General features: G+C 39.4%; 1 protein-coding gene across 3 annotated transcripts in view; it reads right to left on the bottom strand.

Moving 5' to 3' along the window:
• SETX (senataxin) overlaps positions 1-19,850 on the bottom strand; it is a 27,984-nt gene extending 8,134 nt beyond the window's left edge. The window contains exons 1-19 of one of the 3 annotated variants that reach the window (XM_080562199.1): positions 19,697-19,850; positions 19,040-19,183; positions 18,026-18,206; positions 16,498-16,708; positions 16,207-16,316; positions 15,453-15,672; positions 15,040-15,159; positions 13,435-13,606; positions 12,915-13,005; positions 7,505-12,061; positions 6,580-6,679; positions 5,732-5,908; positions 4,874-5,103; positions 4,184-4,351; positions 3,455-3,611; positions 2,516-2,617; positions 1,916-2,028; positions 1,296-1,367; positions 264-413 (exon numbers count right to left, since the gene is read on the bottom strand). In XM_080562199.1, coding sequence (XP_080418325.1) covers positions 264-413; positions 1,296-1,367; positions 1,916-2,028; positions 2,516-2,617; positions 3,455-3,611; positions 4,184-4,351; positions 4,874-5,103; positions 5,732-5,908; positions 6,580-6,679; positions 7,505-12,061; positions 12,915-13,005; positions 13,435-13,606; positions 15,040-15,159; positions 15,453-15,672; positions 16,207-16,316; positions 16,498-16,708; positions 18,026-18,205 — 6,930 coding nt within the window. In that variant the 5' untranslated portion in view covers position 18,206; positions 19,040-19,183; positions 19,697-19,850. Of the gene's footprint in view, positions 1-263; positions 414-1,295; positions 1,368-1,915; positions 2,029-2,515; positions 2,618-3,454; positions 3,612-4,183; positions 4,352-4,873; positions 5,104-5,731; positions 5,909-6,579; positions 6,680-7,504; positions 12,062-12,914; positions 13,006-13,434; positions 13,607-15,039; positions 15,160-15,452; positions 15,673-16,206; positions 16,317-16,497; positions 16,709-18,025; positions 18,207-19,039; positions 19,184-19,266; positions 19,670-19,696 lie in introns of those variants that run through there. The other 2 variants (XM_080562200.1, XM_080562201.1) reach the window with 2 other exon arrangements.
• Positions 19,851-19,929: the final 79 nt, after the last annotated feature.

The raw sequence follows: 19,929 nt of genomic DNA, 5'->3' as shown, positions 1-19,929 counted from the left end.
ACAGCATCACTTCAGCCACAATTTTTAAGTAAAAGATGTCTGCCATTAAAGCACCAAGGAAGTCAGCAGAAGAAGCAATTAGTAGTTACTTTTTCTTCTCATTGCGCTACGTGGCAGGACAGGCTGGTTACCAGATAAAATGTGGGGATGAGGCAGTCAACCCAGAACATATTATAACAGCAGCCAGTCTCAAGTAACCTAAGCAAAGAACGAGGCAGACTTTAAACGTGGAACAAGCTGCAAGTCTAAATAGCTTTACTGACCTCATCCACGATGACACAGCTGAAAGGATCAAGTCCTTGCCGCCAAAAAGCATACTCCATGAGATTTCCCCCGCTTGTGCTCAGCGTGCAGCAGATTATGTCGGACTCCAAGATGATATCTGCCTGTACTTTCTGAGAGTGTCCCCGAACCTTCAAGTACAACAGAACACCATGTCTCCTCTTTTCTTTTAGTGTTTTTGAATCAACTTAGAGCAATTTCTAACTGCCTGGACAATTCTAACTGCCAAACAAATCATTTGTATACATCAACCCAGTGGCACTCATCTCCATGACTACAAACATAAGTCACAAAAGTCAGCTTGACTGTTACTCTCACTTCAAAATCACAGATTTGTGCTGTTGGGGTGGCAAACTAGAAAGAATCCCTTTACCTCTACCTTCTAGACACATCTGTGAGCAAAGTTTAGTTTGCCATCCCACTCGTTGCTCTGAGCCTCCACAACCCTAAGGGTCAGCATATTGTCAACCTTTGATTATCTTTTGCAGTTTTTGCTACTCAGCCTTAACGTCTGTTTTCTATCAGTACCGACTTCCACTTCCAAACCTCTCTCTTTCCACACCCAAAAATCTTCTTCAGCCACCACTTTTCTTAGAAAGGCCTAAACATATCTCAGCTCCAGTAGGACCACAAGGGACTTGAAAGCAGGGACAAAGATAGATCCTAGTACATGAGGATAGTGAGTACATTTTTATCATCTCCTTTGTGCAATATGCTGTATTTCCTTTTAAATTCACCCTCATCTGTTAAGAGTGAATCATCACATCCATTTTTTCCCCTCCCCAAAACAGAGCCAGAGCGCACCTGTATCTCACACCAGACTGAACATAACTTGCTCAGCTTATCTCCTTATCTCAGCTTATATCCTTATCTCTTTACTTACTACTTGATTTACAAAACGCTCCCAGCTACGTCAAATCCAACTCTACACCACACCACAATTAAAGGATACCGAGTATACAAATACATTAGCTGAGGTTTAATCAAGAGCTGCCCTGAAAATAAATTCCTACCTCCTTTAGTTGAGAAGCAAGCTGTTGTCTCTCCTTTGAAAGTCTGCCAATTTCATCATCTATCATTTGATTCTATGTAGGCAAAAAAAAAAAGAAACCACATAAATATCAGGGATAATTAACACATTTGCTATACACCTTTTTTTCCTTCCATACTCAATACTAGTCTCACATTTCTGTGCAACTAGAAAAATGGTTTACCATTAAAAAAAATCTACAATTTCAACATAAATGCCTATTTTTAAAGCAACTAAATTGAAAATTCCAAGTGTAAAACATATCCCAAAGTCTCAGATATTAGGTTGTCTTACTACTTCCATGTGAACAAAAACAAAGCTTTGAAGTAAACAATGACTTTAAATCATTAAGCCTTATAAATGTGGTTACACTGAAATTAAGTGGTGATAAAACCAAAAGATGACTACTCAGCCCTAGAGCCATAGGTTCGATGACTGAGCAGCTGAAAATACTAGTGTAAACAGACAAAAAAATCCATGATATGAAACTTCCTCATTCCATTTCAGTCATAGCTTAAAGGAAGAGTTCTTTACTCTTGCAATACAATTTTGAATATAAAAAAACACGAACAGGATTAAAAATACTATCATCTTATTTATTACCTCTCTCTTTTCACATCTGTGCATGGCACGCTGACGAGACAGCATGTCCAGCTTTTGATCCAGAGCTGCTTTTTTCTTCTGAATATCCTGGTCACGGTCACCTGGCTTTCGTTCTACAAAAAATGAAGGAAAACATGTAGAGGGAATACAACAACTGTTACAATAACAGCATTAAGTCATTAAGAATGAATAGACAAACTCATTTTTTGTCGCAGTTTCCCTATTATAACCTTATTTGGGGCACTAAAATGAAGACAATACACTTTTCTTGATTCCAAGTGTAGCTCTCGAAAGCTGCATAACTGGATTGTTTAAAAGTGATGGCTTTAACACACATTTTAAAAAAAACATACAAAACTTAGCATTGCTTAATTTCTATGCTTTTGCTTAAATTTTAGGCTGTATGTAAGTTGACATTTTCCCAATAAGACTGAGAAAAATAATGCTTATGAAGCACTGTGGTATGACGTGCCATGCTGCGGGAAAAAAAAAAATTATTTTACCCAATCTACCTTCTTAAAGGGCACATCGTCCCAAGTGCACCAGGTACATAACATCATCCAGAAAACTGAAGGAAAGTCTGATTTGCATGTTACTTACTCATTCTGTGTTCAACTTGCTTGTCCAGGCTAAAACCCCGGACTTCACTGTTGATCGATTTTTCAGCACCCAGTCGCACTAATTTGATATCACCACAGTTTCCTGTTTACAAAATCAGAGTCAAAAAATGTTTAGATTTCTCTAAGCACCTTTTCACTTTGGTTTGAGAAGAAAAAAGAAAATGTAATCATATCATGGATACCAAACAAGGCTTTTCCTTTTCTGCTTTTCAGGGGACCGCAACAATTTGTACTAATCTAAATGCAGGAACAGAAAAATTCAGTAATTCCATACTGAGAAAAAGATGTTGCCTATGCTTTAGTTGTGCTTAACGGTTAGGAATGTTATCTTGAATCAACAAAACTACCTCTTATTCTCAGGCTTCTTATCTAAAATGTACAGAATTCCTAAGTTAGAAAATATTAGAGAAGTACCATTTAGTAATGCAGTTGGTATGGAATTAACTTCTGGTTAGAAAGAAAGTTCCCACCACCACCATCACAGACTAGATGCCTTGCTCAGAACTCATCTGCTTTGTATTAGCCACAAACTAGAAGGTGAAAAAAGTGAAAGGTTCCGGCATGTCAAAATTTTCAGATCGTTTAGGGTGATAAGTGAAGTCCAATTTTATTCAATACCATAGTAGTACTGTGTTCATATCCTTAAGGGGTACTTAAGAAGTAGTGACTTCATATTAACACTAAGAGAAAAGGGGCAATGTCTACATATAGACAAAGTACAATTTATTCTTTTTTTAAAGTATACCTTTCTGAAAAACAAATTAAAATCAACAACAGTATGCATGCCAGTTGTGTTCTGCAAGAGAAAACAGCTGCCTAGAGCAACACAGAAGTATTATACCTAATCAATTGTTCCAGTTTCTCCTTCTGGTTTTGTCTGTCTAACATAGAAACAGATTTTTTTTTAAATAAACCATACCCAAAGGCTCTTGTCTGTTTTGGCATTTTTCCTTAAATGCAACGATGATCTTTTTCATGAGTTCATCAACTGCAGCATTGGATGGTGCACAAACTAGAAAACGGTTTGGCTTGATCTTGGAACTTGTTTTTTGAGTTGTTTTCTCATTCCTAGTGTTCTGTAGATTAATTAACAATAAACCAGAATAGGCTCTTTAGATTGTTTTCACTCATATTTTAAAAGCCAGACTGTATACTCATCTTGATCAGCATGCAGAGAATAGGTACTATTGTAATTTAATGTCTCTTAAAGCATACCTGATGTTATTCAGTGTAAGGCAAGTCAAACATATAAATACTATAAGCACAAATTCCCTTCAACAATTATCTACTTGATGAATCCATTGAATGCTAATATGAAAACAACTAAATTGGACAGGTCAAATAACACCCTTTAAAATACCTTAGTATTTTGATGTATTAATGTAGCAAATGTTAATACTACCAATCTCCATGTTCAGCAAGAATGTTTTCTTCTAATTTTACTTTCTAAAATCCGTAAAACAAGTGTTTTCCAAAATGTCCAAAAGGTGTTGTTTCCACCATTACAGCTTATTCAGTGCTGGTTTAATTCATTCAGCTTAACGAATTACACCGCTAGCAATTACCAGTGTTACACTTCCATTCATCTATCACTGACTTCTATTGGGAAACCATACACCAGCACGACGAACACATCATATTCACCTACCCCTCTCAAGACACGAGACAGAAGTCCAACTATGGTTTTTGATTTCCCGGTTCCAGGTGGTCCATGAATGAGACAGATCTTGGGAAGCCCAGGATGTTGCTTTACCATGGCATAAGCTGTCTCAATGGCTCTCCTTTGGTCTTCATTGTATTCATTCATGTAAAATGCCTGAAGGAACAGACAAGAAAGAAAAACAATGAATTACCTAATCAAGATTAAGCCTTCCACGCTTGTTTTATATATCTTCAGAATGTTCCACACCCCCTAGCTAAGACTCAAAAACTCAAAGGACAAAGCTTTTGATTCTACATTTCCTCTAGACGTATATCCGGTTCAGACTCAAAAGGGGTGATGAAGATTTTGTCTCCTCTACAAGACTTTAATTTGCATTACCTTCCCCATACTAAGCCTTATTTCCTGAACAGACTCCTCTACCTCTAGCAAGGGAGGGGAAAAAAAGAGAAAGCTGCTTACAGCGCAACAGAAACACCTGAACAAGTTCAGCCGCCTTCTCTATCCAACCAATCAACCAACTCTGAAAAACAGCCTGGCTCAGTGCTTTTTTAAACTGGACTATTTGTACTTGGCTGTCTCCAAAATTAGCAAGCAAAACCAGTTTTGCAGAACTCTCAGAAGCCAAGTGCCCACTTGCCATTTTTAACTATCGCTTCTCCTAGGTCCAGAACTTACAGCACTTTCCGAAGCTACAGGCAAGTCTCTTGGACAGAAATCATTGTAACTTGGATTTATGATGGGTTTAGCCAGGGGACTTCTGCTCAGTAGTAGTAGACCTTTGAATGTTCGTTGTGTGGTCACTAGGGAGCCGACCACTACGCACTTCACTTGTTTATTTATGAAGAACGACAAATTGCCTCGAGTTTGCACAGAAAGATGACAGACAGTATACGGTTCCTTTTGTCCTAAAGTGGGGAAAAACAACAACACATTAATTTAAAGAATGTTCAAAATGTTAACTGGAAGATATTCAAACAGGTTACGCAAAGAATTTGTCAGAATCAGGTGCTGCCTTCTATTAGATAGAAAACAACTAATTCTCGGGGGAAAAATACTGCTCTGTGAAATGGCTCTGATCATATCAGTCATTCCATTAAGCCAGACCATCGATGTTTTCATCAGGCAGCCCCTATTGTGATACTTAGGAAACCTGGTAGTTCACAGTGCCAGTTAGACAAGATTGTGAAGGTTTTATGCAATTATGTCACAGCAATTCATGGCACTTCGTATCGTACAGTACTGCACTCCTGAAGATGCATGCACAACACTTACTCATTAGTTTCTGCTGTAACACAAAGTATTAATATCTTCATTGAAGTCCATACAAAATGCATGAAAAGCTGGTCTGCAGCCTCAGTTGCTGTTTTGTTGGGTGGTTTTTTTTTTTAATAAAGCTTCTAGCACAAAATAGGCATGCTGCAGTGAAAAAAAAACAATCTATTTCCTCCAAAGTAATTGCTATACTACAACCCTCTTCAGCCAGCTTTAACAAAAATAAAAATTGTACCTGGAAATGCTAGCCCATTTACTTACTAGTTAAACAGCCAGATGCACGGGAAAATCGTGTCACAAGACCAACGTGATTCACTAGATGGTCCTCCATCTCGCCGTCTTCCCCAAAGGCGTCTTTGCTCTTTTGGACCACCAAAAAGATTAAGTCATCCTCCTTTGGATGAAGCTGCTTTGCCAAATCACTTTCTCGAAAATGAGCTACCCAAAACACATTTAAAAGTTAGAGCTGTGCCTGTTTTCCTTTTACAACTACTTCTTGACTAGTGAAATGGTACAATTAACGTTATATATTTCAGTAATACCTACACCTGATAACTTTTGAAAGCTATAGCAAAATTCCATCCTTATGAACTTCATCCTGCACTCTTCAAGCTTGAACTTTGTAAAGGCAGAGCAAGTCAAGGAGAATTTTATTTACTAAAAGAAGTTACGTGGTGAGGTGGATATAAAACCAGGAGGTAGTACCACCCAGATTCCTACTACAATGCTGCTCCAATTCTATGACTCAAGACACCACTTTCAGAGCAGAAGAACTCTGGCAGCAAACAAAATGTGTCAGGTTAGCCAGGTGTCAGGTGCTAGGAAATACACCTTAAATTCACCCAGTGAATCTATACCCGTATTTTAAAAAAGAAAAGTTAAATATCAGGGCAAAAAATAAGCTGTCACCCAATCTTCCTAAGATTCTTTTATATTCACATAAGCAAATTGCCAAAGGTACTCATGCTTATGTCTTGTACTTATGTACTTACGTCATGTACTTATTTCTACCTCTATATGCTAGCTCATTAATAGGCACTATCTACTTGAAAACAAAAATAGGGTTTTAATTAAAATAATAATTTAAAAATAAAGAAAAAATAACTTACCTATAAAATCTGCCGTATTCAAGTCCGCACAGAAGTTCTGTAAGTGGAAGTAGTAACTCTTCTCTCTTGTCTTCTGGTTTTCTACCCACTCTTGTGCCAGCTGCATATTAGAAAGTAAAAGGACATAAAAATACTTAGAAGGGTTTAGTGATTCAGAAGCATAGCTTATCATGACTCAAAGAGTAAAAATACTAGGAAGAAATAAATTAAAGCTAACATACTGTCAAAGACATAGAAAAGTCTTACCATTTCCTTTCAGCATATGCATACACATTACATATAAACTCATACACAGCAAGCAAAATGCTTTTCTTTTTCCTGTCATTTTGAATATACCTTCCTTACAAATCCCTTCAAAACAAACATGGGTTTTCCCTGCCTTGCATTTTCACCTTAAATACCAGCATCATCCTGATACCGTCTTCATTTTTTAACATATTTCTACTGGAGAAGTAATGCAATGACTGAGCCTAAAAGCATACAGATTTTAATTGAAGAAACAGTGTTTTCTATTAAACTATAAAATTGAGTTGTTTCAAAAAAAATTACTTAGATTAACCTACCCTCCCACATAAGTTCTCAACATGAATCAAAACATGACATTCTTATTCTTTTACAGAAACTGTAATTGAAAAACAATTTCGAAACAATTTTTGTTTCTAAAACAAAAATTGCTGTTTTAAGCTTTAAATACTATAAAGAGGAACAACTTTCTTTTTTCCTCCTTTTACATGTTACTGTGGATGGGTACAAAAAAAGCCCTTGTTATTTGCCCTAAATCATTGCTCTATTCAGATGTGTATCTGAACCGACCAAGGTGACATGATTTTCAGAACATAAAGAAATGTTTTACATTCCCTGTTTATCTCTTTCCAAAGTTTACTAGGGTTAATGAAAAGAAACCAAGAACTAGATAGCTACTTACTGTTTCAAAGGCATTTAGCATCATCAAGGGGAAAAATGTATTAAAGTAGTCATTGTATCCCTGAAATCTGATAGGAACAGAGGCCACTATGGATTGCAGGAGATTACTTGGAGGTCCAAACTGGCTGGAGTTCACAAACATTTCGTAAGTCCACTTTAAGACTTCCTTAACAAAAATACTGTGATCACGTTGCTGAGCACCAAGAAAGGAAGAATATTCTTCTCGGACAGGCCTTCTAGACATATTTGAAGCATTGTTGGTATGTACATTTCGTGACTGGAGAACATTTCCAGAAACACAGGGTTGAGGAATATTACTGGAACTTGGAGTCTTGAATGTTTGATTTCCTGTTGGTAGAGCCTTTACATTTGGTGGTCTTACCACAGGTTTTGCTGTGTTCACTTTGTTTTTTGGTGTTGGTGGTTGTTTTTTAACATCTTCGAGATCCTTGCTGAAGGCTGCATTCCGCGAAGAACTTACCGAACTGAAAATTTTGGTAGTGGAAGGCTTTCGTGTTTTAGGAGGTGGCAGGGCAGGCGGCTTGGCAAACAAGTGATCTGATTCTGAATTGGTGGATGAATGTTTACTACAGTACTCTCCTGTTTTTTCCACTTTTTCCATACAGTCTTCGTATTTACATTTCACAGTAGTCGAGGGTTCATTCTGCTGAAGCTTTTCAGCAGTTTCTACTTCCATTTCCTCTGTTTTTTTACTAGCAATAGAAGTATCTTCAAAATCTTCCTCCTGGGAACACAATTCCATATCCACAGGATCTAACTGAGTTAAAAATAAATCATCATCCTCCTCCTCACTGTTTTCACTTGGTTTACATCCGTTTTCATTTGATGTTACCATCTCAAACTCAGGCTGGACAATGCAACCTCTTTCTGAAGAGCTATCTTTATCTCCAACAGCTGCAGCAGAACACAGACTTGAAACCATAGGTACCGGAGAAACCACCACATTGCTATCCTTTGTTTTTCTGTTTGAGTCTGAAGAACTAGGCATTTTCGAGAGATGCGTGGTTTGCACAGCCTCCTTCTTCCCAGAAACACTTTTAATTTGTTCTTTTTCACTGGCAGAGGGACAATAGGTCTGCTCCATTTTTTTCTCTTTTTGCATTCCAACAGCTCCTTCAACAGGTGCCCCATCAAAAAAATTAGCCTTTTGTTTCACAGACTTTGTATCCATTGTGCTAACTTTTTTGCCTCTGCTCTCAGAACTTCTGGCAAAATTTTTCACTCTAACATTTTTGTTGGGCCTTGTCTGCCTTAAGAACTGAAGATCTTGGCAGGCTAGCATTTTTTTGTTATTTTTTATAGACAAACTCTGAGGTGCAATTAGTTTAACCTTCTGCTTCATTGCAATTCCAACTTTCCCTGCAGCTTTACCATAGCTACGCAATTGAGCTAGACTCTCTAAAGAGCGCTGGGACAATTCAAATGCTTTGCGGGGTGCCTTTTTCAGCCCAAGTTTTTCTACAGTTGACGTTGGTGCAGGACACTGACGAACTTTCTTTGGAGGAACCACAGCTGGTAACGTCCTGCCAGGTTGAGCATTTTTTGATGTAATTTGAAGCAGTTTTTTAGTTTGTGCTGCTTTAAGAGCCATTGTTTTAGGACTTCTTTGGATGGTTCTTGCCACCTTAGATTTTGCTGTATTCTTACGTGGGCTCACAGTATTTTTCTTAAGTGCCAACTTCGAAGCTAAAGTGATGTTAGAAGTAGATGCTCTGGGTTCAGTCGATTCTGCATTCAGACCAAAGTCTTTGTGAACAGTGCTTTTGTCTGTAAAATTCTCCAGTTGATCTTTTGCATCTCCTTTACCAGAAGATTCTTGCAATGTTGAATTAGCTACTTCTTCTGTATTATCAGCTTCTTTCGGACAAGAAATATTATTTATCTGCTTTTCTGTCGAGTCTGCTTGTTCCATATCGTCATCACTTATGTAATCTGTATCATAACCCCATTCATTTGTGTGATCCTTCACTGAGCTATCTGAATGACTATTATCAACCGATGTTGAAGCACAGTCTTGTTTATACTCTTGAGTTTCTTCCATGCTATACGCTTGAGTATCCTGCCAAACTGAAAAGACATCAGCTTCTGTTTCAAACTCAAAGTACTGAGAGTCGCAGTCTTCAAGTGGCAAGGGAGAGCTTGGCATCTTCGATTCTAATGTATTATCTTTAACATCACGCTGCACTTCTGATAAAGGCTGTTTTTCAGGACACACATTTTCATTCTTTGTTTTTGTTTCCTCTTCGACAGTGACACCTTTTTCTTCATCAGAAGAGTCTGAAATTACAATGACTTCATTGTCAAGGCAATCTGCATCACAGGGAGACTTGTTACTCTGGGCATCGTTGGAAGACCTTACAGCACCTTTCACTTTCCTTTTAATATCACATACATTATGATGTATTGAGCTTTCTTGATTTGAATCGAAGGGAAAATTGACGCCTTTTGCATATGCAGCTAAAGATAATTTACTAAGATCTGCATCAAGCTGTGAGTCTGTTAAAGTATCTTCAGAAACCATCCTCGCAAAATCCTTCTCTTTCTTCCCCAGTGAATCGCTGTCTCTCCTGAAATATTTTGAAAATACTAACTTGTCATTTGATTCACTCTTTATTGCTAGTGGACTGATCAGAGCAGTGTTGGATACATCCCCCTTACTTTCAGAGCTAGATGGCACATGACCACTCGCCAAATTTTTACCTTTACAGCATGTCTTTGAAATTTGACCATTGCAGTCATAGTTAACTAAGTCACCTAAGTTAGCCTGTCCCTGGTCTGAAGTTTGCATGGCAGGGTCTTTCTTAAACACAGATGTCAAAAATGAACTTGATTTTTCTTGAGTGGATACTTTTTGCAGTAAGGTGTCACTAATCCCTGAAAGCAAAACATCGACACTTTTGTCTTCTTGCAAGCCAGGCTCATTTTTAGAGGAGCTGAGGCAGTCTAATGGCATCTCTTTTGTCTCCTGTTTAACAGGAACCATTCTGTATTGAAAAGCACTTTTCTCCTGCATACTTTCAAAACTCCTTGAATTATCTGCTGATTTTCCATCTTCATACATGGTATTCACTCCCTGATGTTTAAAACAATCTTTTCCGGTGCACAGACCACCAGTGCAACATACACGTTGGTCTGCTTCCGCTGCGCTTGTTGCTGAACTGCAGCTTTTCAAATCGTGTGGCGCCACTAGAGGCATTAGTCCTGGAGGCCATTCAGTTTTCTGTACCTTCATTTTCAAACTCCTAAGCCTATGTGCATCTACTTTAAACTTTGATAAGGAACCAAGAGACACATTTTTCTCCTTTACATCTGAACTGTAAACACATTCCGGAGAACCACCACTACTTTGAGCAGACAGACGCATTGGTGTTACAACAGGTTCTGCTTCGCATTTGTTTTCCAGCTCTCCAGGTCTTCTGAAATCCGAACACTGGGCATTTGGATTAAAACACCGATTATCCATACCACAGTTCCCTGACACAAGATCATTGTTCCTATTTTCCTTAACTTTCCCATACGTTTCTGTTGTGAAAGAGTTCTGTTTGCATTCCTGAGGTGTCATGTCATTCGGTTCCTTTTTAATATTCACCGACAGGCAGTTCATGGATGTCCAAGATCTTGAATTTCTAGGTGCATCTTTACATTCCTCTTCCCATGCAATATTTCTTCTAGTGAAAGAGTTCCCTTGACAATCTTCATCCCCACCTTCCTTTGCCATGAAGGCAAATGGTGAACAAAGGCCATCTCTGCCATGTACACCCATCTTATATCCATCACCAGGTACAGACTTCTCTTGCTTCACAGAAACAGTAGGCAAAGTTGTAGAGTTTGCATTGTTTTCCACAGGTACAGAGGCATTTAATGCTCTGCCCTTCATACTTCTTATAACCTGCTTTAAACACATTTGTAATTCCTGAGTTTCTTGGATGTTCAGCTGCCAACCTAAAGACAGATTTCCTCGCAGAAGGAGATTGAGTTTGTCTAGGTATTTCTTGCAAAGAGCATGCTGACCGATTTGATAGCCTTCTCTAAGAAGGCTGCGTATCAACTGTACGCAAGCGTGCTGCACAGAGTTAGAAGCCTGTGAAGATGGACTTCTCGCATGGCTTCCAGATGCTTTTTCAGCGCACCGTGTAAATGCTATTGCTGGAAGCTTAGCACATCTCACCACCGCTTCCACCCATTCTTGTGAGCTAATCCACAGCAAATGCAGGCACTTTTTATTTCTGTGCAGCTCAATAATTGAGACCAGGATCAAGAGAAAAAATTCAGAGACTTTGTCGCACTGCCGGATTCTTTCATTGAGAATATCTTTGATTTCCGAGCAGAGGTAGTGAATGACCTCTACTATGTATGCTACACCCAAGTCCTTGAGATCCATAAGTGACTGAACAAATGGGATGAACCACAGAAATGTGCTGTGATGAACACGCATATCTCTGCCAATATCAGATTGAAGCACACTAGCCAGTGTTTGCATATCTTCATACATATTAGGGCAGTAGTCTGGACAAATGGCAGTTTTCCACCCAGTATCCTGAAAAAAAAAATTACCATGCATCATTATTCACATCTGCACAGTTTAATCTGCCTATTTGTTTCCTAACCGTGTTACTTTCTCTCAAATATGTTAATTGATAGCAGATCTCATATCATAAATCAAAATTAAATGAAAGACAAGAAATCAAGATGGAACAAACACAAGAAAAATCAGTTCTTAAAGAGTAACCTAAGAAGTAAGTGCAGTGTTGGATTTCCTTTAAAAAATAATTTAGAACCCTCCAAATATATTATCATACTGGCATAATTTAACCTCAGATAATCAGGTACACTACATTTAACGCCTTTAAAAGATATTATAAATACAATGTTCCAACATTAAGAGAAGAACACACAGATGTTTCTTCTGCTTTTGAAAAAACAAAAAAACAGCACTACAAGTTATGACAATTTTGGAGAACATTTTAAGTATAACACTTTACATGCCATTACTTCATATTCAATATATATATTTTTTTTAAGTTGCTGATTGAGTTTTTGTATTTTACTTTTTGTTACTCAGTATTGTACTTGAATTCAGAGTGTTCATGGAGGTACCAATGTTTGTTTCAATCTCAATACCAGTTTAGGGGCTTTAATAGTATCTCTGCCCAATTCACAGACACATTCTTCTTTCCTCTCGTAGCCTGAAAGTACCAGGCAAACAAGGAAGTGGCCACATTGGCTGCTCCTTAACGCACACAATAGTGACTTAATATTCTTGATTTGCAACATTATGAACATTACCAGTAGAAAGTGAACATTTCCTTCCATATATTATAGATGATTTAAATTGACAGTGTCATTCAGTGATCAGAGTTCAAAAAGCAAGGCAATCAGATTTTTAATACCTTTTGAGGCTTTTCTGTGTTATAATTATATACAATCTGACTGCAAGTAACCATTTCATCATCGTAGTCTGGCTCCGGTTCAGGTTTTGTCCTAAGAAGAAATACAAAAAAAAAAAAAAAACTATGTCATTTCACTGAAAATTCTGTAATTCTCATAATTCTGTCAAGAGTCTCATACATGACACTCTTCTTTAAACTCAAGTGCAAGTTGGTTATAACACTAAGCACTGAACGGTTAGCAGCCCTCCTGATTCAGGAAAAAATCCTGAAAAGTATACCAGGCATCAAGTAGTCAAAAGGAAGTAAGCATATTTTTTGAAGTAATCTCAAGTTTTATTGGCCCTACCTCAACTTTTCATTGCTTGAAGCTGGCACGACCTGATTTTCCTCCTTGCCACTTCCCTCCCCGCAGCGTAAATTAAGGCAGCACCAACAAGGAAACCAAGACCAAGCTGCTATGTTACCTGATATTAAAATCATAAAATCATAAAAACTGTTCTAGTATCTTACTGAAACTGACCTCTTAAAGCTATTGCGTATATTTTTTATTTCACTGTTGTAGCTCACGCTGTTGATAATGGTTTGAAAGGCTTGGACAGGATCAATAAGCTGACCCCATACTTTAGATCCGAGCTGATCCAAAATAACCATGAAACAATGCAGCGCTGGCCAGAAGGGGTCAGTAGAATCATCTGAAACATACAATAATATTGGCAAAAATTGAAATGCAAGAGGCCTGCACATTCTTGGACTAAGCTCAAGGTGAAATTAGCGGTTTTTCATTGTTTAGGTGTGTTTTTTACTAAACACTAATATAAGTATGTAAGTTGCAACTATGCTTTTTAACCCAGAGAAAGAAAAAGGAGGAGGAGAAAAAAAATCAACTTCACTTATCCATACAGACAGACACTGGTGCTTGTCGTATTTAATCAACAGGAACCTGGATAACTATTATTAGCATTTCCCTACTCTATAAAACGGATTGTTCCACACTATTTTTTTGCCGTGTTATTCTAAGAAGCGAGTACTACTTACATGCTGTGACAATTTATGTTTCAAATTTAAGATTGAAGCAATTCACTGTCCTTCATCCGTGTTAATACTTCTTTATATAAGGTGAGATGATATCTTATCCTCAGACATACTAAGCTTTTAAAGACCTAGTTATTTTCTCTAAGAAGCAGCCCCACTCTTGAATTCATGTGCCGTTCTAGAGCTAAGCTATGGCACACAGGCTACAAGGACAGCACAAGGGCTACCAGTCTAAATTCTGAAGCCTACATTTCCATCTCTAAAATTGGTTCCCTAAAAATCAAATGCCTAGTCAATCTGGGCTTGCAGTAAAGCTCTGGAAGACTCATCATCATCTGCCAACAAACAACTCTCAGAACTTTCCTGACACGTAGGGTAGCTGGTAAATGCCTTGCAGTTCTTGGCACTATTAACATTTGCTAGGCAACTCATAGGTTCATCCTCCTTTTGTTACCATTGCTAATTATTTCTTAATTTAAAAGGCCTACGTTGCAAAAAAGATGATAAAAAATGCAGAACAATCACAGCTTGAAATCAAGATATACGTACAAAAAAAAAAAATCTCCAAGTTTCTGAAGAAGCTGTTAAAAACAAGTTTTCAGTTTTCCACAATACATTGCAAACGTTTGCGGAGTGGGACACGACAAAAAGGAAGGATAGACAAGATGGACAGAAAAGTCAGTTCTTTAAGCCAGTTCAAACAAGTCAAAAGGTGTTTCTCTATTTTAGGGCTCAAAATAGAATCTTCAAGCCATAGTGAAACGTTCTCTCCCACACAACCTGTATATTACATGAAAATAATGTGGTAGAAATGATTAATTTGTCCTCTCAAAGCACTACCATCCTCTCTCCAACAAGGAGTTTGTTTTGAATGTAGTTTTACAGTATTTTTAAGGATTGTCCAAATATTGCAAAATATTATCCATCTCCCAGAAGAGAAATAAGCGTCATGGCTGAGATTTTATCAGCTCAGCACTACACTGCTAAAAATGTCCTCAACTAAATGATAAAGTTCTATAGAAAATAACAGAAAATGATAAAGGTGAAAAATAGACCAGGAACTGCTTTAATCTCAGCAGCCAAAATTAGTTACCATCTGCTTCTTTCTCCATGGTGTGAAGTATTGACTGCATGAAATCATTCTGTTTGTCTGGGCCCAGCAACAAGGAGTCCATAGCTTGTTCTTCCAGCACCGTGAGCAACATACAAATCCCTGAAAAACAAACAAACAAACAACCTATTTCTGAAAATTTGTCCAAGTTTCATCAAATCAAAGCACCACTAGTTTCTGAACATCACTACCAGTGTAACACTTGACCAAAGAGATCAGCAGCAGTGTGAAACTAAATACCACCTCACTACTGAAGTTGTGCAACGTTCAGTTTTCCCATTTGACACTCCCCAAAATAAACAGCATCTACTTGAAACAGTAGAGCTCTGACTTGAAGTGCTTACCAGATGACAGTGGTTACAGATAAGAGTTCATTTCTGATCAGAAATACTCACCTAGCCAATAGTTCTTGTAGTTGGTAGTATCATATAAATGAGCAGGCAGAAGGATGAGTTTACCCTTTTCAATCATTGAAGAGCTGTAAATATCTGGACTTTCAAAAAGCCCCAACTCAATGACTTTAAACAAGCAAGCCAACACTTCCTGCAAGTCATAGTAGTCATCCCTGTCAACCTTCCCTAAATTCCTTGCAGTTAGAATGGCCCACCGACGAATCTAAGAATTAAAACAAAAAACATAAATCAAGTACAAATTAAGATCACAATGCTGCACAATTAACAGTCACTGCTACTACAAACAGGACACCGTATTTTTTTAAACCAGTATTTATTATTTGCATAACCGTATACTACAACAACAACAGTTGAGTTGTGCAGTTGGAAGAGGACACTTGCCACTTCTTGTCTAGGTGGAATCATTCTCTGAGCTGAGAAGCTCTAAGAAAATACTTGCTGAAACTGAAGTACAATACTACTAAATCTTTTACCATTTCTAAGGGCAACCTGAAATTCTTTACTTCACATTGGTGTCCAAGCCAATCTTAGAAACAGTACAACAGTCTTCTGTATTTCAGTAAGAGTAACTGCGCTCCTACTGAAATCTCATTTTTGTTTACACTCTTCAAGAAAAAGACAGATCGACCATTTAACATTCTGAATGTGAACACTTTCTTATCTTTTTGTTAAAAATAAGAATTTGTTCTGATGTTATTTAAAACTAAGTTTTAGCGGAACAGAAAAAGTAACTTACCACTTCATTCGGGTGTACCAAAAAGAGATAAATTCCTGGATATTTTTCAAAGACCTGAAAGGAGTCGTGACTACGTTCCATTCTACAGAGCACTTCTACACAAAGCTCACCTAAAAGGAGAAACACAGTTACAGTAAGAACTTACTTATAAGCTCACACAACAAAAAACAAATTCAACTACTTGATAAAAACAAAAAAAAAGTACTTTGGTTTAGCCGATATTTGTTATTTTTTATCTCCTACAATACAAACAGCACCATGCCTTCCAACTATTTGCTATAAGATACATACTGACTTTCTCATGCAGCAGCAGATATGGGTATTTCAGTATTTCTAGAAGGGGCACTCGCAGGTTATTCTCAAAATCTGGACCTACGTAACCAGACAGCTGTGTCTCTCCATTCTCATCCACTATAAATAACTCATCATCTTCTCCAGCTTCTTCTTTCATGGATTTTCCTATGTGGGCTATGAGACGGGAGGTTTCCAATTCCCACAAAACCTATTCAGAAGAGGGGAAAAAAGAAATATAAGATTTTATTTTATAAGGAAAGCAAGTAAGGACATTTATTATTATATGCAGAAACCCTGACTAGATTTTCGAAACCTACAATTTCATTTTGAAAAGTTTCTTTCCAAGCATGCTGTGAAAAAGTTTTGACACGGAATTCAGATTGCATAAATCACAACATTCTCACTTCAGAAATAAGATTATAAAGTGATTAAAGAAAAAGAGAGTGGCAGTCAATCTTCAAGCTTTTTTGTATCTCTTAAACAGCTTCAATAATTATTTCAGGCCATAGATTACACATAAAAATTTTGTTCCATTGGCCAACATAAAGAAGCTCACGGTACAGAAGAGTCATACTCCAAAATAGGGAAAAAATGATTTTAAGACATTGTCTTCTCATGTATTTTACAATGTATCAGTGGAAGGGTGTAACCAATACAAGCAGACTGACTGCCTTGCTGAATATTTGTACAGGATTCTTCTCACATAGTATTAGCCATCTAAAGCAAGTGCTCCTATTAGAAATCGAGTTATTTCCTACAATCAATACAAACACAAAGGCACCTTCAGTGGTCCAGTTGCCCCAGTCTTTGCTCAGGTGAGATTGCCCTCCACAGATATGCATGTTTGTGGACTTCAGAGAAATCTGGCTTAATTTGAAGAGCACCTGCACTACAATTACTTAGCTATGAACGTTCATTTTACATACATATATACACATGCACCATACACATGAAAATAAGCTTTCCAAAATATGAAACTTGATGCTAATGAACAGCTTATAATAAGAGTTTTGGAACGTTTTTGATCGTTTTTAAATTACACAGTCTCACATGCTTGCTCACATGATCACAGCTCTGAAATTCATTGTCGCAACCATGAATGAGAAATGAAAGCAAAACCAGACAAGGAACAAATCTGAAACTGAACAGAAACTGAGGAAAGGAAGAAAGAAAACACCTTACAAATAGAGCAGTTTGTTTGGCAGCTGGTCTCTTCTCTTTCAGACCTCAAATCACCACACCATGAACAAGGTTCAAACTGTAATGTCTAGTCAGAAACTTGCCAACACTCTTTTAGTTACTGCTAATTTGAATATATGCAAAACAAGCGGGTCTTCTCTTGTAACCCAGTACAAAAAAAGCACGGATAATGCAAGATACCATATTCCCCCAAACCAGTAAGACAACCCGTGCACAAAGCTCCCCCGTACGCTGAGGCCAGACCCCAGAAGCCCCTTCTGAAATTTTCCTTCACTTCCAAGCTCTCCTTGCTCAGTCAAGTGCAGGAGTGAAAACACTTGATTACCTCATGCAAGCTTTGCAATTTCTCCCTTGCTTTGTGGTATTCAACCACACACTCCAAGCAGTAACAGAGGTCATCGTTGGATCCTTCAAGATCTTCCGGGGACAGCCGTCCAGAAGCATAGCACTTCAGGTACTCAGTGGCATCGGGACCACTGGGCGTACACCATCGACATGTGCTCATTCTTTAGATGGAAAGAAAATGATCAACAGAAGACTGAAGACAGAGCGGCCAAGCACTTCCTTTCAGCCACAACAGTACCTCATTTTCAAATGTAACGAGCGATGCAGTGATTCATGCAACTCATTAGCTGCGCACCTGCTTATGCTCTTGGCTGCTTTTATATCACACAGGCAAGTGCAATTAAACAAAGAAATACAGACTAAAGCATTAAACGAAAGTTACGGGAAAAGGTCTGCTGCATGGCAAACATAAACAGAGCACTGTGAAGAAATCGCATTACACAATTTTCAAACTACCGAACAGCAATGCATGAAAATTTGCTTTACGTACCAGAAAGCCCCTGTTCAAGCTTGTGCACTTTCAAGAAGCACAATGCTAATTTTCAATCTGTCACTTTGCTGATACCTATGAAATCTAGGTCTAGTAAGTACAACGTTTAATTGGCTTTTTTCTTAGTCTGCTACTAAAATTTATAGGTCAACAAATCCCTGTTGTCAAAAAGGGAACGATATTTATGCAAAGCTTTCCAGTCTTTATTATTATCGTGAGAAAGCATCATAAAGCCCTCACCACAACCTGCATTCTTCAAAAGCAGTTTCTTCACCAAAAAGCACTACGGGCATCCCAGATCACACCAGTCTAAAAAACTCAGAGTACTGTAAAAGTATGAGCACTTGGAGTGACTGTAAAAACTGAACAGTGGCAATTCACTGGTATTTACCACAACAAGGAACGCAAAAGAAGAATCAAGATAAAGCTGAAAGATGCGTGTCCTCACGTGTAACACACCCAAAGGAAAATAAAACAGAACAAGAAAGCGATGTGGTTGTTTACCTTTGGAAAATGATGGGACTTGCTGTGCAGGTGCTCTCCGGTCACATGATGGAAAAAAACCGTGTTGCCCTGCAGCTAGTGATGGGGGTTGACGCCTTCAGCCATCCGTGCCCTGGGTAACCGTAACAACTCTATTTCGGAGACCTTGAAGAGAACGGTAACCATCAGAAATCGGCTCAGCTGCTGTGGCATTCAGAGGAATAGATTTATCTTCGCGTTAAACCGACCCTTTGAGCTGCCGAGCGCCCTTCACGCCTAAGCCGCCCCCCTGAGACGCGGGCAGGGCGCTGCCGGCCCCGCTTTGTGCCGGCGGACCCGGGAGGGCCAGGGCGCAGCCCACCAACAACCGCTGGGACACGGCCCGGCGGGACGCCAGCGGCACCTGCGGGAGCAGGCGGAATCCCCGCCTCCCGGACACGCTTTAACGGCCGCCCGCCGCAGCGCCCGCCCTGCGCGGCCCTGACAGGAACCGGGGGCGGCTTCCCACCGGCCAGGTACCGCCCGAAGCCCCTCACAGGCCTCCGAGGGATCTCCGGAGAGCGGTGCCCGGGGCCAGACCGGGCCCGGCTGCACCTCCCCGGGAGCCGAGCGCAGCCCGGAGCCCGGCCCGCGGGGTCAGGACCAACGCCGGGGCCGGCCGCGGCTCCCTGCCCTCACCTCAGCTCCCCTCAGCCGCCACCGCCCCCCGCCATCGGCCGCCCGCCGCCGCCGCCGCCCCCGAGCACTTCCGGGCCGCGGCCGGAAGTGGGCGCTGGAAAACCAGGGCGCGCGGGGCGGGGGCGGGCTTCCCTCGATGCCACGCCCCTTCCCGATGCCCCGCCCCCTCCTCTTGGCCCCGCCCCCTCCTCTCTCGACCCCGCCCCCGCGGGGTGAGCGCCCGGGCACGTCGC

Source organism: Anser brachyrhynchus, assembly GCF_964034855.1.
Source record: "Anser brachyrhynchus genome assembly, chromosome: 19".
NCBI classification, from domain to species: domain Eukaryota; kingdom Metazoa; phylum Chordata; class Aves; order Anseriformes; family Anatidae; genus Anser; species Anser brachyrhynchus.
The sequence above is the reverse complement of the archived record's forward strand: the minus strand, read 5'-3'. Positions and strand labels throughout refer to the sequence as shown.